At 37.6% G+C, this 13,854-nt stretch overlaps 1 protein-coding gene across 1 annotated transcript; it reads left to right on the top strand.

Annotated features, from left to right (window-relative positions):
- Window positions 1–104: 104 nt before the first annotated feature.
- On the top strand, window positions 105–13,552 carry LOC113032021 (ferric reductase 1). The gene is made up of 15 exons (XM_026184657.2): window positions 105–659; window positions 3,242–3,378; window positions 3,819–3,916; window positions 3,996–4,131; window positions 5,074–5,277; window positions 5,556–5,657; window positions 5,765–5,909; window positions 7,047–7,151; window positions 7,812–7,927; window positions 8,095–8,181; window positions 10,576–10,667; window positions 11,633–11,691; window positions 11,815–11,952; window positions 12,696–12,727; window positions 12,815–13,552. The coding sequence occupies exons 1-15, from the start codon at window positions 473–475 to the stop codon at window positions 12,902–12,904; spliced, it is 1,728 nt and encodes a 575-aa protein (XP_026040442.2). The 5' UTR covers window positions 105–472; the 3' UTR covers window positions 12,905–13,552.
- The last annotated feature ends 302 nt before the right edge of the window (window positions 13,553–13,854 follow it).

The following is a 13,854-nucleotide window of genomic DNA, read 5'->3' as shown; positions in this document are numbered from 1 at the left end:
TGAGCGCAATGGGAAGGTAGCGAAAGACCGAATGCGTTAAGAGATCTGATTGGACAATCCAGTGTCAGTAATAAGAATGTACGAATGAGCGGCTGTCAGTAATTGTAGGGCAGGTGTTCAGGATCCCTTCGAGTCGGTGTTGTGCCGTTGCCTGTACACTGTCGGCCTAAAGGATTGAGCCGTCACTACATAGGAATAAAAAAAAAATTAAAACGCATTCGCTCTGGCTCCACCCCTGCTTAGAAGCAACAGGTAAGCCACCTTGGGAAACTCCATGGTGACGTGGGTGTTTTGACCCACACTTTGAAGCAGAGTTCCTGAAACATCTGCGCTTCTTAATCTCGACACACTGTCGAAACAGAAGTATCCCTATTCAATAGCTATTGCACCTGCAGTGCTCCACCCTATACATCAGTAGTACGTGGTACTCGATGTTTTTCACTGACTGCAGTAACGAGTCGCCTGGAAAATAATGGATCTTCTTGTATTGCTGCTGTTGTGCAGTGCTCCACTCATCCGAGGACACAGCTCAGGTCTGGTTATAGACAGTTGTGAAGAATTGAAATCCCATCAATCAGGGCTGAGCCCACAAACGGCACCATCGCCCTTCATAGTCACCACAGAGCAAAGGCGCTACAGAGTTGGAGAGGATGTCAAAGGTAAGAAGAGAGGAGTAAGAGGGTGCCGACTAGATGGACTGGTGTTCTAGTACCGTCAGTATCGAACAAATAAATCCGATGTATAGATTTAACATCATTAAAGTCCTGGTTAAGGTCAGGAATAAGGTTATGGTCAGGACTAAGGATAAGGTTAGGTTTAGGGCTGGAACGTCTATTACCGCGGGAGCGTCATTGCACTGGATTCCAGCCATAGCCCGCCGCGTACCATAAGAACGCTGAAGGTCTCCTTTTGTGTTCCTCAGGAACGCCGCGGGACGTGACAAAACGTCGACATGTTACGCCTCGGGAGTGAGAACGGGTGATTTTACGATCGATCAGCAGTTCACTCATTGCCATTGATATGTTTGTGATTTCAGCCATGCAACTAAATCAACAAAGAGCATTAAACCCCAAAGCAGCAGGATCTCAGCCTGTACAGAGAAAAATCATAATAGAAATTATGTATTATTATCTAAGAATGCCGTGTTTTTAAGGGCTAACCCCAAAATAGGGAAACATTTATATATTTTCAGGCAATTTAAGAAGCATCTCTGTTTTATGTCAGACTCTGACATATTTGCTTGTAATACAGTAAAACTTTGTTTTCATCACATGACTGAGAACACCGGTGCCGGTGCCATTTCTGCTGTTTTCTTGGCCAACTTACTCTTACAAAAGACATTTTTAATGTTAATTATTATTTTTTTAACTGCATAAATAAAGGTTATATAAAAGTCACTGCCACAAACTGATTGCGGCTTCTACCTTGTTACACGAATGTTGTTTGTGGCTCAAGATGACTTTATGGCATCCATGAGGGATGCATTTGACATATGTTTCACATATTATAGCCCAACAAGTTACTTATAGCAGTTTAAATACGAGCAATCACTTTATGGCACAACACCGGCTGGGGCAAGGAGGGGCAACTCTCCCTTAAGCAAACATCCTTAAATCAAACTTTTAGAAGTTGAGAAAGAAAATAATAATTACCCAAAAACTGAAAATGGGCATGATTTGCTACAGTAGCTGGAAAATCCGCTGGAAAAGGCACACATGAGATGATAGGTTTCACCTCTGGTTGGCTCGTTCCTCGTTGTTTTTGTGCAGGCTCGCACAGCCTAGGCAGATAACCCCCACTCACCCTCCCGCCAGCTGAACAGCCAGTCACTGTTTGCAATGAGCTGGTGTCACGTTTCTCAGTAGGCAGGGCTGAGCAAAACGAAGCAACACATCTCTGTCGTTAAAATCATAGCGACTCTTAAGATAATTAACAGCTAAACATACATCTATCTTTCTACACTCAATGGGAGACTAGTCCATTGTTCTTCTCACAGTTTCAGTCTGGTAGAGAAGAGTTTTTTTCTGTGAGCCTGTCTGCTGCATAGAGCAGACTGGAGGATCTGCGTCTGTCAGACACCACATGTAACAAAAATGAACAAGCAGTTTCCTCGTTTCATATACTGATGTAATCACAGCGATTTTAGCAAAGCTTGTTCATTTCTGTTACATAGAAGAAAGAGGAATTTAGTGATTTTGGCTCATGAGAAGTCCATAAGAAATAACTTGGAGATATCTATATCCAGAGATCCAGATAGATGTCAGGGACCAAGCAGTAAAGCATAAAGGACACAGGTGGTTTTAATTTAAAAAAGGGGTTTTATTGACCCAAAAATATGAAAATATATTTAACAAAGACAAAACTTAAACAGGCAAACCAATAAAAGAGGTCAACTCAATAGACTAAACTAAAGCTTCAAACAAACATATGACAAACTGACCTCCTGAAATGACACACAGGGGAACTTAAATACCGGTTTAGCTAAACCAAATGACACACACGGGCGAAAACAAGATGGCTGCCATATAACCAACTAATGCAAAACAATGAAACAAACATGAAACATCCCCCAGGCAATGAAGCATGTGGTGCAATCCAATTAGGCTTTATATATAGATATATATAGATATATATCTATATAGGTATATATATATATGTGTATATATATATATATATATATATATATATATATATATATATATATTGTTTTGCAAGTTCAGTTACTTGCAAAACAAACAAGCTTAAAACGAGAACAAAAAGTTAAAATGCTCTGTTCTAAATCTGTGTTCTACAAATTAGTTTGAGAATTGTAGGAAAAGACATGGTGAATCGTTTTCTTTTTTCTTTTTTCTTTTTTATTACTATGCCAACCCCTTTTAAGTTTTGTAAATATTCGCTATAGTGAGAGGTCTTATTTTATTCTTGCTTTATTTTGCAAATTTATTTGAGAATCAGGTCATTCAATTAAGATACATTCCATGTTGGCTGTAAAGAGTTGGACGGATACTTAATTTTATTCTTTTAATTTTTATTCTATTTTTTGGTTTTATTTCTTAAGATTTGGTGAACTCTCTTTTTTTTTTCTTTTTTAAATAATAATTTGGCCACCACTTTCCTGCCTCCGTTGCCACCATTTGCTCCCTTTACATTTCTGTCTGGCCCCTCATATATGCCTGTCTAGAAGCGGCCCAGTTGAGAACTGTCCAACTGACTGAATAAAATGTTTTTCTGTGATTCCAAGTTGAGCTACAGGGTCCGGCCTCCACACCATTCACAGGTTTCCTGTTGGAGGCTATAGAAGTGGGAAGTGAGACTCCTGTAGGTTCCTTTGCCACACCAGCAGGGGCTGCTAAAGTCCTCACCTGCAGCCAAAGACCTGTGAGTTTCCTTTCATGTTAATGTGAGCATCATGCATGATCATATGTTATACCTTAAGTCTACTGAAGGGCATATCAATCAATGAAGTAAAATGAAAACATTTAATGTATTCAGTACATTACTGAAAAAGACAGTCAGGTTTTTTTCTGACGCAAATACTAAAGAAAACAATGTGAACATGTGCAATAGAGCAAATCTTAGACCTACCTATACAAAGTTAATACATAGTTTTAGTGACAAGCTGCAAGGTGCATAATTAAAATTATATTGCAATATTGTTTCACAGCACATCATTTGATTTGCTTTCCTTTGGTAACTTTAACTATGTATAACAGTGACTGAAACAGTATAAACATGTCAAATAACGAAAACAGATGATATACAGTACATTCAAACAACATAATGATGTCATAGTCTCTCTCTCATGTGTGTGTGTCCAGAGCTCGGCTGTGTCCCACACATCAGGCTTTAATAGCAGCTACATTCAGGTGACATGGAGATCAGAACCATCAGGAGACATCAAAGCTGTTCAGTTCCGGTAAAGTTCATTCATTCTAGCAAAGCACTTTGACTAAGTGTTTATACCCCAGTTCACACTGGTTTTGGTGTCGCTGCAGTGCATCCTTTGTGCAGAATTCTACAACATTTTGGGTTAATGTGATGAGCTCTGTCCTGACCTTCACTAATGGCAGAGCTGCTAGATCTGCAGGTGCCCTCACTGGGAATGGCAGTACAGACCCTGCACCACTTGTTGTAAGTAACAATGTCTGTTTTGAACACAATATGAAATTCACTACCAAACAAGCTGGTTGAATCATTGGCCAGTTTAACTGATTTGAAAGTATCCGTTGGTTTTGAGGCTGATGGCAGTCTACCATCTTTTATATTCTGTGGCACATCTTATACTGGGGCTGACTGTGGATCAGGAGATGGGTGTACACTGCTCTATCTAGCACAGACACACTAAATGGAAAGCAATAAATATTCTGGCCTTGATGGACAAATATGAAAGATGAAAAAGTCAGTCTAGCAACACTGCTGTTTATGTAGTTTATGCGTAAACCTGAATTTTTAGAAATCTGCTTCACGTTTGTTATACACTCTTGAATTTCTAGAGCTTTTCTTGAGAGCCCAGAGTTAGCATGGCCCATTGAGCTAGGGCGCTTTCATACAATAGGTGTTTTCTCAAAATCAGAATTTTCTTTTTTGTTTAAGATTTGACTGTTTTTGTTAACTCTTAATATCTATCACGTTAGTGTTTGGTTTTCTCTCAACTGTGAGAGAGATTTTTCAAGCAAAGTCTCACACATGCATTTTGGTCTTGCACAAAATTTCCCAATTGGGAAAATAGGCAAAAACCTCAGAGGTTGATGTTAGGGCCAACATAGTGGTTAACGGTTAGTACTGTCATTGACACAGGAACTCTGCGTGTTCTAACTGTGCCTCTGTGGATGATATACTTGTTAGATTAGTTGGTGATTGTAAACAGTATGGATGTACTTATGTACTCAAGCCATTTATACCTAGTTTCTAAATAGCTTGTTAGCAGAACTATAGAACAGTAATGTGCAGTACTGAGCTTGGCTTAATGTTAATATATATGCAAACTGAGAAAAGAAAATGCTAAATGGTATATTCAAGTACAACATGATGATGTCATGGTTTCTTTCTCTCTCTTCCTCTGTGTATGTCCAGAAATCAGCTGCATCCATCTCTAGCGCTAACTGTGGCGTCACCAAAGTGTGCTTCAGTCAGCCTTCAAACTGTGACCCAGCAGTCAGTGCTAGCTGTTATTTCATGTCAGCCATGATGTTAGCCGGTGGTACAGCTGTCCAGTATGAGATGACTGGTCCTTATGAAGGCTACATCGCTTTTGGATTCTCTGATGATCAGAAGATGGTAGCGTAATGAAAATGTTCTTGATTCTATGACTGTTACATTTTTTTTAAGAGATAACAATAGTAAGGCTCTTGGCATACTTGTACATGAGCAGCACCTGTGGGTGAACAGCTGCTGTTACAACTTCAGTTTGTTTTTGAAAGTTCACAACTTTTAGAAAACATCTGGTTGCCTTGTTTTCCCAAACAATATCAACAAGTTTGGATTTTTTCCCCCCACAAGAATTAATCATTAAATAATAAGCATGCTAATTCCTTACTATATTTGTCTTTCCTCAGGGAAACGATGATATTTATGTTTGTGGAATGAACAGTAATGGACAAGTTGGTGTGCAACATATGTATTCAACAGGACGAACAACTCCACAAGTTGTTGCTCTGGTACTGAAGTTTTTCTGATATCAGTGATTTATATAAGGCTAGAATGTTTAGATATAATGCTTTGTTTCTGCTCTTAAAAATTGTGAAATTTCTTATGTGTCCTACAGGGGAACGTTTATAATATAACAACGTCATTGCAGAACAATGTCATCAGTTGTTCCTTCACTACTACGGAGATAATTTCTATACAGGGGACTTCAGGTTTCAGCCAATCCTACTACTTCATGTTTGTCTGCGGACCCAGCAGCAATGGTAACTACATGTGCCAGACTGTTTCTTACACCACAGCAGTGTAGTTTATATAACTTAACCTATCATATCAATAAATTGAAGATAGCATGCGATGAAGAAGACTATGGACTTCACAATATACTTAGAGAAAATAGCACATATGTCTCAAGACATGCATGCAGGTGATTGGATGAAAAAGAGTGTCCAAACTCTTCATGTCAAGGCTACATGGTGGTGAGGGTTTGTCGCCCATAAGAAAGATCTGTTCCATCACTCTTAAAATTTAGGCGATTATTTAAATGTGCAATCTTTAAGCACTTCACTCTGAAAAAACGTACTAATAACAAAATTATACTCAAGTAAATACTTTTATTTTGAACAGTTAAGCAGGGCCTTTGATTGTACTTCCTTTTCCAATCGTGTGAACATTTTAAAAGAAGTCACATGTTTAACAACCCTGGTCAGTTTATGAAAAAAAATATAAAAGAATATTTTTCATGTCTATGTTAAAGTTTCTTTCTAAAGTGTTTTTCTTTTGTAAAACAACAAAAAAATTTAATAAAAATAAAAATATCATAAAGGAATCATACACCAGCATGTATCTAAATTTTCGATTACAGATTCAAACTTACTCAGCCATTGTTGTTGTTGTTGTTGTTGTTGCCATGGTTGTTGATCAATGGTCATGAGAATTTGCATAATTATGATTAAGGAACTGACCTCCCAGTCCTTTGTTCCTTCAATGGGCTGGTTTCAGTCATTATGCAAATGTACTGTTTATAAGATTGGGGAAACCTGCAGTCAGCTGAGACTGAAGACGTCACCTGGATGATGACGAAACGTTTCTCCCACAAAACGCTACGACCAGATGAACAGAATCAACTTTTGGAAATACTCAGCCATTAGCATTAAAATAATGTGTTTCATGCTTTGGCCATGTAATCACTTTCATCACCTTTCAATACTTCACTTATGGATGTGTTTTTTTCAGTAACTGCAGCTAATTTTTCGTCTCGACTGAGAGAGCAGATGGTTATTTTCCTTCATTCGTCCTGGCCGTGTTACTCTTTTTTTGATTCAGCTATTATTCTGTGTACACACACACAGCTATACATATACAAACAGTTGTGTATAAGCTTTGCGATATCTTTGCTACAGGACAAATCCAATTCCATAAGCACGACTTCGTCAGCACTACTAAGATGGCCATTTCTACTCCTGTTGTAAGTGAAAGGGGATTTCCTGATATCATCAAAGCTCATGGTAAGATCCTGCACAGAGAGGTCTCTGTGTGAAAGAGTCACTATGTAAAGTCCTTTCTCACTTACTTTGGCCAACCAGTTGACAGTTAGTACACTGTGTTAACCGGTGAATAGTCGAGGATACATGCTACTGGGAACATGGGAAGACATAGAATTTTTTCTTCCATTAAGATTAAACTATTTTATCTATAATACCAAGTAGACTTACATTTCTGTTGCATTTCACAGCGTTTAATGACTAGACTACATTAGATTAGATGAAACTCTATTAATTCCTTGGATTGGTTCCGCCGGGAAATTCAGTTTAATCCCTCGACGTGACAAAATAGACCAAAAACGTGGATTGGGTTTTACAAGTTAGATGCATATTTCTTGGCAGTAACTCTTGCCTCTTTCATGACACAGTGACTTATCATCATGCAAAACAATCATTTGTAACATATTGTACGAATGTACACCATCAAAATCGATTGTATACAGTTTGAAAGCTATAAAAATATTTCTGTGTTGTACTCCTAATGGCTTGCCTCAGTTGGTTTAATTCTTTTTATAGTAAACCGATATATAGACTAAAGACATGTTGGGACCAGGGAAAGAAACTCATCTTAACTCATAAAACAAAGAGAAGTGGAGAGAACTCCAAAACTAAACTGTTTTTCAGGGTCACTAATGCTGATTGCCTGGATGACCACGGGAACACTGGGAATGATGGTTGCCCGGTATCTGAAAACAATGGCCAAGGGAACAACAATGTGCAACAAAGATCTCTGGTTTGTGGTGAGTCATCATAGAAAAAAAACATACTAAGAAAATATTAAGTATTATATGTCAGATATGTTAGACTTTTAAGACAGTTGGTCCAAGCTTAATCTTATTTGGGAACTGTTGATTTTGTATATGTTTGGCTTGCTTAATATCATGTTGTATTCTTTATGTTCCTCCAGGTCCATGTTGGAGTAATGCTTCTGACGGTAGCAGCCACAATCATTGCTTTCATCCTCATTTTCGCTCATACTCGGGACTGGTCTGGGGTTGGTACACTAACTCTGCTAGTATCAGAATTATTACAGTTTTATATTTTTAAATTACAGATCAATCAAACAACAAAACTGGCTTTACCTATGTAACACACTATTATTTGCCAGTAAATAACGATTTTTATGATATGAACTTGGTCCTAGTGTCGAAGTTCACAAAGGTTTTGGTTGGAATTACTGAATACAAATTATTGTTTATTTGATACATGAATCCAAATATCCTTCAGATTTTATTGTACCACATTTGAGTCTCCTTTAATACCAGCTTTAAAATGTTCTGCAATTAGTAAATCTACGGACAAGATACTGAGCCTTGAGATGCACCGTGTGTGTGTGTATGTGTGTGTTTGTGAATGTTACAAAAGCACTTAGGCATAGATAAAAGTGCTAAATGAAGTGTATAAGCCGTGAGACCAGTTTTCCCGTGCTTCACTCAGGAACGTCAGTTTGAAGAGGAGAAAGAACTTTACGGGACTCCGATGTGAAAAGATGTAACAAAAAATTTATTCTACAGTTTGCATCTTACAGGAGTGGTCAGGTTTAACTTATCCTCAACAAAATAACCTACTACGGTAGGAAAACCGTGTGGCTCTGTTCTACCCTGCTGCCGTATAGCTTATGCCGTGTTAACTCTTTTTCTCTCTCCCCCCTCCCGCACCGCATGCGCTAATTTGCATACATCCGTGATGCCCGGATTTTACTATAAACACGAGTCTTTAAGGCACATGTATTCATGGTGCTACGTAACCAAACCAATACAGCAATAAAATAATTTTAGTTCCACCATAAACATGCATTTACTTCTTAAATTATTAATTACACAACCACGCTTAACAACAGCGAAATATAAATACTAAAACATATGAACTATCTTAACTTGGCTCCCACATTAAGTGTGTTTGTGCATGGATAACCAACAGTAGTACTAGGAAATGCTCAACCCAAGGATATATATGACTGGCTATTAGGATTGATAAAGTCCAAAATAGCACTATTTTTGTGTACCCTCATGTAGGATCTATTCAATTCATTTCAACTTTATTTATATAGCGCCAAATCACAACAACAGTCACCTTAAGGCACTTTATATTGTACAGTAGATCCTACAATAATAGATACAGAGAAAAACCGAACAATCATATCTCAGAATCTTCGTTCCACACTTGCTTGTGGAGTCTATCGGAAGCACTTTCCTTAGCAATGCTGTTGGATACCTCGATACTTTGTAAGCTAAGTTCGGTTATGGAGTTAAAATTTCCAAGGACCTTATTGTTGATCTTTATTTCAGGCATGCTTGCTGTTGACTATAGAACAGTAATCAGGATCGAGGAAGTCATGAAAAAGTGATCTAGTGACTTTTGTCTTTGCCTTTAGGCGCTGAGCATTAATTTTACCTCCATCTGTCTTGTGTGTGATCTGGATGGCTGTATTTAAGTCTTTGAAAGCAGAGAGAAGCAACATCTAAAACGGGAGCTGAAGAGTGTTGGAGCATCCTTGCTTGACTTGAGTGATGGGAAACTCATCATCATCTCAGCCAATGACCAGTCTTGTGTTTACACCATCATGAAAGAATCTGATTACTTTTTCCATCTTGGGAGGGATTCCTGTTCAGAAAATAGCGTCATACCCAAGATTGTGGGCATGACGCTAATGTTGAACACCTTAACAAAGAGGTTTTACAGATGCATATTGTGTTTCTTACATTTCTTTTGGATCTATCTTGCGGCGAGCATTATGTCAACGGTGCCTCTGCTCTGGGGGAAACTGCACTGGCTTTCTGGTAGTGTCCCTTCTGAAGATAGGTATTCAACCTTTTTAAAATCACCTTATAGAGGATCTTGCCTGCTTGATAGTTGACACAACAGGACTTTTCACCTTTGCCTTTGTGCAGCTGCACTATTCTGGCATCTTTCAGATCTTGGGGTAAATAGTCATCCTCAAACCACATAAAAGGAAGTGAGTAGGAAGGTGCTTTATAAGTACCGATCCATTTACCGTTTAAGACCCACAGACTTGTGTCCTCTGAGTTATCATGCAGTTTGTCACTGTGTTTTTAATTTCATTAAAAAATTTGCTTATCATTAAAAACTCCTTTGCAACCAGAGATAATTACACCTTACAGTAATTTAAGCGATGTAAATTAAACATTAAACAATACTATACAACACAGATCAAAAGCACAGCCAACATACTGGAAGATATTATTAAGTAACTCTTCTTAATAGTAATGGTAATTATTAAAAACAGCATCTCTATAAAATCAAAGTATCATTTAAATTTTTTATTTGTCTTGACATTCTTTAAACACTCTCTGTAGTTACGTGTTTCCACTGTCAGACTGATATTTACATCATCATGATTACCAGTGTTAATGCTGTTGGTTTCCAGGGAGCACATCCAGTGTTGGGTTGTCTGGTTATGATCCTCTCCTTCTTCCAGCCTATAGTGGCTATGCTGCGCTGCGGACCACAGCATCACCTGTATGTATCAATCTGTGTGTGCTTCTAATTTAATTTACTATGGCATGCCAACACACATTTTAGAGTTCAATGACTGTTTTACACACATTATTGTTTTTTAGTACACTTATTTGACAAATTTTGGAAACACCATCAGCCAAAAGCATGGGGCAGCACCTGCTTAATGACTGCATTCACTGTTCACTCGTTTCAGTGTAGTTGATAACCTCTGATAGCTCTGTTCATATTTCTTCCATAAATATCATTACAATTTCAAATCTTTTCCATCTTTTCTCACTGGCACTTTACTGTTCAGTGTACCAAATGTTTAGTTATTTCACTGAATGGCTGTAGCTTTGGAGGCCATGCTCCATGCTTAGCCCCAGTTAAGTGACTGTGAAGAAGGAGCCACCATCATGGATTGAACACTGAACAGTTCAGCCAATCTCCCAGTGTCACCAATATAACCATCCGCCCAAAATACTAAATAAGCATACATATCCATGAATGAAGTCATTTCTCCAAAGGGAAACAAAACTTTTTTCTCAATGGAAACACTCATATCTCATATCTACAAGACCTCGCAGTACCTTATTATCCTAACAGAACACTTTGCTGTCAGACTGGCTGTTTTTCCTAGAGTTTCAAAAGTAGGTATAGGAGGCTGCTGCTTTCAGCCCCCTCTACCATGAAACCAGCTCTCAGAAACAGCAACCCTCTCTACTTTTAATTTTAGGCCTAAAATTTTCTGTTTTGTTATAGCTTTTACTTGGGGCTTAATCAGGTGACCCAGAACCATCCGCTGGTTATGATGCAATAAGCTTAGGATGCCGGGTGATGCACTGAATCTTCTTCACAGATCTCTTTTCACTGTGTGTTTGTCCACCACTGCTGCTTCTGTCAAGCAAATGATATGTGCTGTCCTTTCTTTCTTACACTGACTTCAGCGGTTTATGTTTTCATATTTATTCTCTTTTGTTTGACAGGCGGTATCTATTCAACACATCACATTTTTTGAATGCAGTGATAATAAAATCTTTAGCTGGTAAGCCTTTGTTTTACTTCATGCTGTTCTGCACTCTTTTATAAATTCTAATTTATTTTCCAAAGCAGACACACCGTCACCCGTGCTGTTGGTCTTAAATATGTGTTTCTTTGTGTTACACAGTGGGAGCCATATTTACAGGCCTGAACTTGATTGACAGCAGTGATGGATGGTTAATGAAAGTCATGGGTGGCTTTCTTGCCTGGGAAGCTCTCTTTTACATCATGTTGGAGGTTCATAATGGGAAATCTGAGGAGAAAGGTAAATCTTTGTTTTTCCTCATTATAAGTAATCATCACTTAGAAAAGTGCATGTAAAGGTTAAAGGTTTTTTCTCCTCCTCATCTCATCATTCTAGTACAAAAAAATCTTTTTTCTCTTTTTTTTTCAGAACTTTTCCTGAAAAGTTTTCTGACAAAGTCTAATCAACCTTACTGTTCTATAGTGTAACCCCTCTCAAAACATGCTCCTCTGAGGGACATTCATTCTTTCTAGGAGTATTCCAGATTTGCCTCCTCTCTTAAGTCTTTTCTATTTTAGTTTTCAGTCCAATATTGGCCTCCCTCCCTTTTTCAGTCATATTTAAAACTACACTTAAAAAGCTTCATTATTTCATGACATGAAAAGGGAACAGGCCTTTACTTGGCCATTGAACTGTTTCTTAGTCTAGTATAGGCCAAAAGAAACTGGGAGTGTGTATATGGCTAAATGGTTAATGTAATTGTTAATGCATTATTATTATTATTATTATTATTATTATTAAAAGAAATGTAATCACATATTTTATGATTTTAAACTGTTTAAATCATATGTAAATGAATATGTAAACAAATTTAAAATGAAATGAAAGCTGAAATCAAATAACTTAATCTACCGGTATAAATCAAATAATTAAAAACAAGCCAGAACTAATCTGAAGTAAACTGAAAAATAAGATTCAGATGAGGAAACACTCTGGGGGTTGGTTGTGCCCTTTTTAACTGTTGTTTCTTCTCTGGATTTCAGGCAGTGCTACTGTAGAAGTGGAATCAGAATCGGTAAGTTGAAAGAAATATAAAAGCAATTAACAATTAATCACCATAACACTGCAATGATCTTTTAATTGAATTACATTGTTTTGTTAGGTAAAAATTGATGGTCTGCTGATCGGTCTGTTCTTTCTGGGAAACATTTGCTTTTTGGTGGCACTTTTGGTTGGAATTGGGGTGAAATAAGAGCCCCAAAAGAATTGTCTGAAGAATTTTTTTTTTCTTTTGGTATTTTATCCAAATACACCTGATGGGATATTGTGCACTGAAAGTTTGGACCCATTGAGATTGTTTTCTCTTTTTTTTTTTTTCTTTTTTTTTTTTAGTGGATGTTTTTGTTCGATATTTTCCTTAAGCTTTCAGTTTCATGGCTAACCTTAAGTTCAGTTACTGAAGTAAATTGGCAATCAGCATCTAACCAAACTCCATTTGGTCAGAACTGATTGTCCATTATAGAGTGCAATGATGTTTTTCCACGAGCATTATAAAATTTTTAGTTGTTGATTTTTAGGAATCCTAGTTCCTGTTAGAGGTAAAGACCTTATATTTGATTCCATGTGAGCTGATTTCTGCTATCCAATGTTTTCTTGTATTTTGTTGTTAAGTCTTTGTTTCCTGTTATGTTGCTTCCTGTTTTATTTTGTGAGTCTCTTGTCTCTTATGTTTTGTCCTTGGTAAGTTTAAGGTGTGCTTCATACACCCATGTGTTTCTAATGCATGTATAGTCTTAGATTCTCTTTGTCATTGTGTTGGCTTACTTACATGTGTTTCTGTGGTTTTCGTTTCTGGACTTTGACATGCTAATAAAAGGTCATTTTATGAGTTTTACCTTAAGCCTGTCTCTGACTGCTGTATTTAAGTCCTGTGTCTTCCTCAGCCTTTGATAAATATAAAGTAAAGTAATGAATTTTTCTGTAGGCAAGCCAATTTAGCTACCTAACCCCCCCCCCCACCCCCACCCCCCAAAAAAGGCATTTGATTAAAAAACAAAACAAAGTTATTTTACACAATGTGAAAGCTCAGAACCCTGAGCACAACAAAGGTTTGTTTTAAAAAAGGTTGGACATCAAAATGTTGTGAAAAAAGACCAACGTACTGCTAGAAAAAGAATAAAATGAGTGGGAGACAAAGAGCAT

The sequence above is a fragment of the Astatotilapia calliptera genome, chromosome 11, assembly GCF_964374335.1.
Source record: "Astatotilapia calliptera chromosome 11, fAstCal68.1, whole genome shotgun sequence".
NCBI classification, from domain to species: domain Eukaryota; kingdom Metazoa; phylum Chordata; class Actinopteri; order Cichliformes; family Cichlidae; genus Astatotilapia; species Astatotilapia calliptera.
Note: the sequence above shows the minus strand (reverse complement) of the source record. Positions and strands in the feature narration are given on the sequence as shown.

What these genes read in the sequence shown, in the direction of transcription:
- LOC113032021 (XM_026184657.2), top strand. Translation starts at nt 473, where the DNA reads ATGGATCTTCTTGTATTGCTGCTGTTGTGCAGTGCTCCACTCATCCGA. An exon ending in TCTCTGATGATCAGAAGATG is followed by an intron (nt 5,278 to 5,555) that starts GTAGCGTAATGA and finishes GTCTTTCCTCAG; the next exon opens with GGAAACGATGATATTTATGT. An exon ending in TGCGGACCACAGCATCACCT is followed by an intron (nt 10,668 to 11,632) that starts GTATGTATCAAT and finishes TTTGTTTGACAG; the next exon opens with GCGGTATCTATTCAACACAT.